The sequence below is a fragment of the Grammomys surdaster genome, unplaced genomic scaffold (assembly GCF_004785775.1).
Source record: "Grammomys surdaster isolate TR1022 unplaced genomic scaffold, NIH_TR_1.0 145, whole genome shotgun sequence".
Lineage (NCBI taxonomy): Eukaryota > Metazoa > Chordata > Mammalia > Rodentia > Muridae > Grammomys > Grammomys surdaster.
In genome coordinates this window covers 4,523,629-4,529,650 of record NW_021604603.1, presented here as the reverse complement: position 1 = coordinate 4,529,650, position 6,022 = coordinate 4,523,629, and the positions used below count along the sequence as shown (strand labels likewise).

Genomic DNA, 6,022 nt, shown 5'->3' with positions numbered 1-6,022 from the left:
TGACTCTAGTTTTAGTCCCCCTTGCCCTTGCTTTCCAAGGTCCTGGGATGGATTATAGATGGAATCCAGTCCTTAAGGTGCTTGAGCTGCATCTGTAGCACTGAGCCTCCAGGTGGCGCCAATCAGCCGACTCGCCGGCAAGCTCTGGCAACCAGCTGTGCGGAGGGCAGCCCCTCAGCCGTCCTGGGTCCCGAGATCAAGGATCAGGGTGCTCTCTAGACCCCACGTCTTATAGTCTACATGAGTTCATGTCCATGCCCTGTACATCTGGTGGAATCCACGCCACGTTTCTTTGGTGTTGGGGCGTGGCTCCTCCATGAGGGGGTTCCTCCTCATTCCTACTGCCAACCTGCGACCACTTCCTTCCTCCTTAAGACCTTCTTCCTTCCCTGGTCGGAATGGGTGCGGAGGAGTGACCTGGGAACTAGTCCTGAGGCTGTTCCCAACAGCCATGTGACCTTGAACATCTCTCTTGGGTCTCTCTTCCCTTCAGCCTAAAATCTGGTAGCTGGGTTGGAGTCTGTGGAACTCTGGGGTCTTTTCCTGATGGTTCCTGGTCCCTTGAGACCCCGTGGCTGTTCCCAAAGTCAAGAGGAATTCGACCTCATAGACCCAAGCTCTGGGACACCCTTTCCAAACAAGTACAGGTCTCTGATGTGCTGGCCGTTACTAGCTTTCTTTGGGTTTCTTTGCTTTCTCTCCCCCCCCCCCCAACACCCCCGATGAAATTCCTGCCAGCTGGGAAGGAAGGAGGGAAGGGGAGCGAGCCACAGCGTAGAAAGTTTCCTTGACTCCTCCTCCCACCCCCCACCCCCCACCCCCGTGTCTCCCTCCCTCGCCAAGCCCAGCCTGTGAAACTGAATAACGAAGATCACTCAACAATGCCTGCCCCTCTCTGACTGCACCGTCCCGCCGCCGCCGCTGCCGCCGCGCCCAAGCCAAGTCGAGCGGGGGCGGTGCCCACCGACGGCGCAGCCCTCGGACCCGCCCGGGACCAGGAGGTGCGCCGTGCGCTCGCAGCTCCGTGCGCCCGCCCGTCCGAGCGCCCGCCAGGTGCCCCGCAGTCCGCCGCCGAGATGCACAGCCTGCCGGGGCTCCTGGCGCTGTGGCTTTGCGCCGCTCTGTGCGCGTCGGTGCGCGCGGGCAGCGACCCCCAGCCTGGCGCAGGGCGTCCCTCCTGCCCGGCTCCCTGCCACTGCCAGGAGGACCGCATCATGCTGTCTGCTGACTGCTCCGAGCTCGGGCTCTCAGTGGTGCCAGCGGACCTGGACCCCCTGACGGCTTACCTGTGAGTACTCACCTGCTCGTCCCTGTTATTCGTGATGGCCGCCTGCCCCACAAACACTGGTTTGGTGCCCTGGGACATTCCCATCCCAGGAGGGCTCTTCCTCTTCCAAGTCTAAGACTGAAGGACTGGGGAGCTAGTCTTAGAACTTGGGAAACTGAGGCAAGAAGTGAGCCTGGGCCTCCCTGCTCTCTTTCCACCCCCATGGGCTTAATGCAGCGATGAACCGCAGTGTGAAGAACGTGTGTGTATGGGGGTGGGCAGTACAGTCTTTTGCTGTCTTCCTTAGCAGAACACTGCCCAGGACAGTTGATGAAGGCAAAAGTTAGCGCCCTGGTGTGAGGTGAGGGGAGTGCGCCCTGGTAGAGTAGAAATGGTTCTTTCTACCACAGCAGGGAGCAGGTCTGCCCCACTTAGGCAGGGGGGCTTAGTGAAGGGCCAATGCAATTCTCTTTAGTTAGGGACTCTGTCAGCACCATCTTCTTGTGTGGAGGTCTCCTGCCCCCTCCCCAGGCCTCCCTGAAGTCATGTCCCAGGAGGCTGTGTTAGAGACACTAATTTGTGGGCAGGCTTCAAGACTGAAAACCAAAGAACCAATTTTAGAGTCTGAGTTGGGGTGAGGTGGTGCATGAAGGGGACCCTATTGGGGGTAGCCGTCTCAGAATCAGAGTCAGAAGCTGTAGCTGATCAACACCTGGGCAGGGGTGGATTGGAGCATATCTGGGACCACTTGGCCCCGACCCCTGCTGCAGGGAGAGGAAACCCCTGGCCTCCCCTGCTTTCCCTTAGGGGAAGAAGAACAGGTGGGAAGGTCTGGGTAGAACGTCTGGCCAGAGCTCCCTCAGGCCTGAGAGAGGGTTTCTCAGCTTTAGGGTCCTAGAATTGAGGATCACTGAGGAAGAGGTAGCCGGGCTTGTTCCCAGAGGCTCAGCAACAGAGCTTGTGGGGCCAGAGTGCACTGAGAGGGTAGTGTCTTGATGAGTGTGGGGGATCCTGAACTAGAGCCCCTTGTGGGGCCCCTTCCATATCTCTATGCCCCCTATTCATATTCTTCTTCACTCCCAAAGAAACAGTTGTGAGGTCAAAGAAACATCTATATTCCAGAAGGGCAAACCAAGTCTTGGGCAGCCCCAGGGGATGATGGGAGAGGTGAGCACAGGTATTCATAGCAGAGCTGCAAGGGGCTCAGCACCAAGCAGAGAGCAGCGGCTCTGGGCCCACCCCACCACACCCCAGAAGCTCCATGTCTAGCAATTTTATGTATTAGGGGTCTATGACACTGTTTCTTTGGGAGACAAGGAAGATGGCTAAAAAGAATTTATAAATAACTTCTATTGAGCCTTTCAGGACAGCAGAAATGAGGCATCTTGCCTGTGTCAAGGGGCAGAGGACACAGGACCTTCCAGAGGGAAGCAGGTCAGCCCACATTTCTCAGCAACCAAAATTTTCTAGAGTAATCTGTGGACTTTTTTTTTCTGGCAAGACTTGGGGATAAAGGTAGAGTTTCACTTTGGGGATCCAAGTATCCCACGGTCCATGCTGACAACAATTCCATGACACTTTGACCCAGTGCCCTCTGATATGTGGGGCATCTTTGGGTTAGGAGAGGTGAAGATTTCTGAGCTCTTCCTGAGCCTTTCTGGGTGTTGAGGAAGCCCTTTTCTGAGGGTAGGAGAAGGAAGCGACAGGTGTGGGTCCTGGGTGATGCAGAGAATTTTACAGCCATATCCACTGCGTTTCAGGGAGCTGGAGAGGACCATGCCTTCTGCCTTGGCTGTACAGGGGTCCCAGGTGGGTGGTGGAGGAGGGGCTTCTACTATCTATAGGTGGCTCAGAGGTGGGGCCTTCCTTCTCTGCTTTCTCAGGGAAGCTGCAAGGACATTTTACATATCGGTTTGTGTGTGTGTGTGTGTGTGTGTGTGTGTCTATGTTGGTGTGCACATGTATGCAGGTACATGTTCAGTGTGTGTGAAGGTCAGGGGCCAACCTCAGACGTCACTTCTTAGGAGTTGCCCACTTGGGTTTTTGTTTGTTTGTTTGTTTTTGTTTTTTGAGACAGTATCCCATGCTGACCTGGAGCCCATTGGGTGATCTTGGCCGGGAGTCCCAGGGATCTGCTTGTATTCCCCACCCTGTGCTGGGGAATTACCAAGAGCTGACCACCATCCCTGACTCTTTTTGCATAGCTTCTGGGGTAGAAATCAGAACTTCATGCCTGTGCATCAAACACATCACTGTTCTGAGCTATCCTCCTAGCTCTGCAAAGGCCTTTGAAGGCAGTGAGAGATAAATCTTGAGGGGGAGCCAGGCAAGGGATATCTTGGGGGCCCTGTCCCTTCCTGGAAGTATTAGGACCTGCCTGTGGGCTACAGAAGACACCCTAGGGCCCTCTTAGTGCTTCCTTGACAGAATTTTAGTATAAAACTATTTGATATCTGCTTCCCACCCTGGGATGGTAAGGTTCCTTCCTAGCCAGTGCCTGTCATGAAGTGGCTGCCTCCACCTCCTCCATTCTAGTTCCAGGGGAGACCAGAAAGTCTTTATGTCTATTTATTTGATACACAAGTCCAAAACCCATGAACAGTCTGGGGCCCGATGCCAGCCCTGTGTGATCAAAGTTAGGAGTCATTCGTTTATACACAGTACTTCAAGTGCCTCTAAAAGGGCTCCTCCCACACCATCATCGGACTGAGGTTCAGTGAAATTTGCTGGGTTTTGTGTGTCTCCCTGGGTGAGGCCTCTTATGGAAATAAATGAAGGGGAATATGGCGCCCCTGGCTCTGAGGCACTGCAGTTTGTGGGGATGGGAATGAGAGGTGTCCCTGTTACATACAATCACAGGAATATACATGGAGCACATGCTTGCAAGGCAATTACACCCTGAGCGGGGGAATCTGAGGATGTACATGGAGCCCCTTGTTTACCTCCAGCACTGAGAAATGTTGGAGAGAGTGTGCCTGTAGCACTGGCTGGTAAACTCTGAGAGGCTCAGGCACTCTGGGATACGCCTAAGCATTCATTTCTTTACTTACCTTTGCCAAAATGTTTGCTCTATGCCAGGCTACTCAAAGGGAATTCACTTCTTTCAGACTGCAGGAATAACCACAGGGTTTGTGGGAAAAATCAGTTGTGTGAGTGTGTGCACATGCACATGTGAGCCTGTGTGTGTGTGTGTGTGTGTGTGTATGTGTGTGTGTGTGTGTAGATAGATTCAGGGTAATCCCTTGCCACTTCTTACTCATGTCTATAATGAAACAGATGGAGGTGGAGGCAGGGTATTATAGGAAGAGAACAGAAAAGCGAGGATGGGCATTACTGTGAAGAGCAGTGCTTGGTGAAGCTAGGCAGGTATATTGGTTTATAACTTGACTTGGTTTATTCATCTATAAATAAAACTAATACCTGATTAGAACAATGGCTGCATGGCTACACTGAGATAGTACTTGTAGGTATAGGATCTGGAAGAACACAGTGTTAATAGTATAGTCACCCTTAACCCTAGCCCTAACCCTAACCCTAACCCTAACCCTAACCCTAACCCTAACCCTAACCCTACCCTAACCCTAATTGTGTTGTCACCAGGGAGCCAGGGGGCAGTTTTCTTGGAAGGTTTCCTGGAGGTGGAGATGCTGGAGCTAGCACTGGAAAGAGGAGAAACAACCTTTCATGAGTTGCTCAACAAGTCTCTGTATGCTGACGATTGTATGTATGTGGCCAGAGAACACACTGCCATGTAGACAATGGTAGTGACCCTGGGGAAACAGAACAGCTTTGCAGCTGCCCCTCACCAGCTGGTACAGTCTCAAGGCATCATAGAATGGGAGGGGACTGACCACGGGAAGACCCCGGCTTGCTCTCCAGCTTGCCCCAGATGGGTTCCTGGAGGACCGTGAGGTGAGATCCACATAGCATCAGTTGGCAAACACTGGCCGTGGGGAGGGTGTGTGTGAGTATCATGACGTCAGCTCACTTTTCATCCCGGAGGTTCTCTTTCTGGTCCAGCCTCTGCACTTCTGCTGTGATGAAGGGGTATGTAGGTTCTAACCCTCAATCTCTCAGTGGATGGGAGACCCCAGGTAAGTCCCAGGGTTTCTCTGGATCTCTGTGTTCCACATTTGACTGGAAACTCTGGGTCCTTCGCTGCCGGTGTGGAACAGGGAGAGCTCTGGGGAGAGGGCTTGGCAGTGGGTGCAGAATCCTGGAGGGAGAGGGAGAATCCAGGCAGTACCTAGACCAAAGCAGAGAGGAGAGAGCAATTTCAGGAAGTGGGGTCCCCTCGGCCCTCCCTTGTTGAAAGAGCCTGGGGGATTGCTGGAGGAGAATGACTGTGTGGGGGAGCCGTCACCCCAGTTCAAAGGAAAGGCAGGAGACAGCCTTAGGCAAAAAGAAAAAGGAAACCTCTGGGCTCTGGCGGCAGTGGGCACGGGCGCGGCTGGGTGGGGCACCGGCGGAGAAGAAAGCCTGGCTCAGAGGGAGTTGGCCCCCAGCCCGCCCGGCACCACCGCCTTCCCCCTCCCATGGACACGCTCTGGATGGTCTCTTGTGCCACAGCCTGCTTCCTGCTCTGGCCCAGCCTCACAGGTGACAGAAGATGGACGGGGCACAGGAGAAGGTGTCCAAAGAGTGCCATGGGGTATTGGTAGGATATCAGGCTTCAGAGATCAACACCAGCAACCCTGACGTGGGGAGAGCTCTTCTTCTCTTCTCTTCTCTTCTCTTCTCTTCTCTTCTCTTCTC

The 6,022-nt window shown here is 53.9% G+C and overlaps 1 protein-coding gene across 1 annotated transcript in view; it reads left to right on the top strand.

The window, feature by feature from the left end:
* Positions 1–946: 946 nt before the first annotated feature.
* Lgr6 (leucine rich repeat containing G protein-coupled receptor 6) overlaps positions 947–6,022 on the top strand; it is a 122,482-nt gene continuing 117,406 nt past the window's right edge. Inside the window, exon 1 of the mRNA XM_028764724.1 lies at positions 947–1,288. Coding sequence (XP_028620557.1) covers positions 1,077–1,288 — 212 coding nt within the window. The 5' untranslated portion in view covers positions 947–1,076. The remainder of the gene's footprint in view (positions 1,289–6,022) is intronic.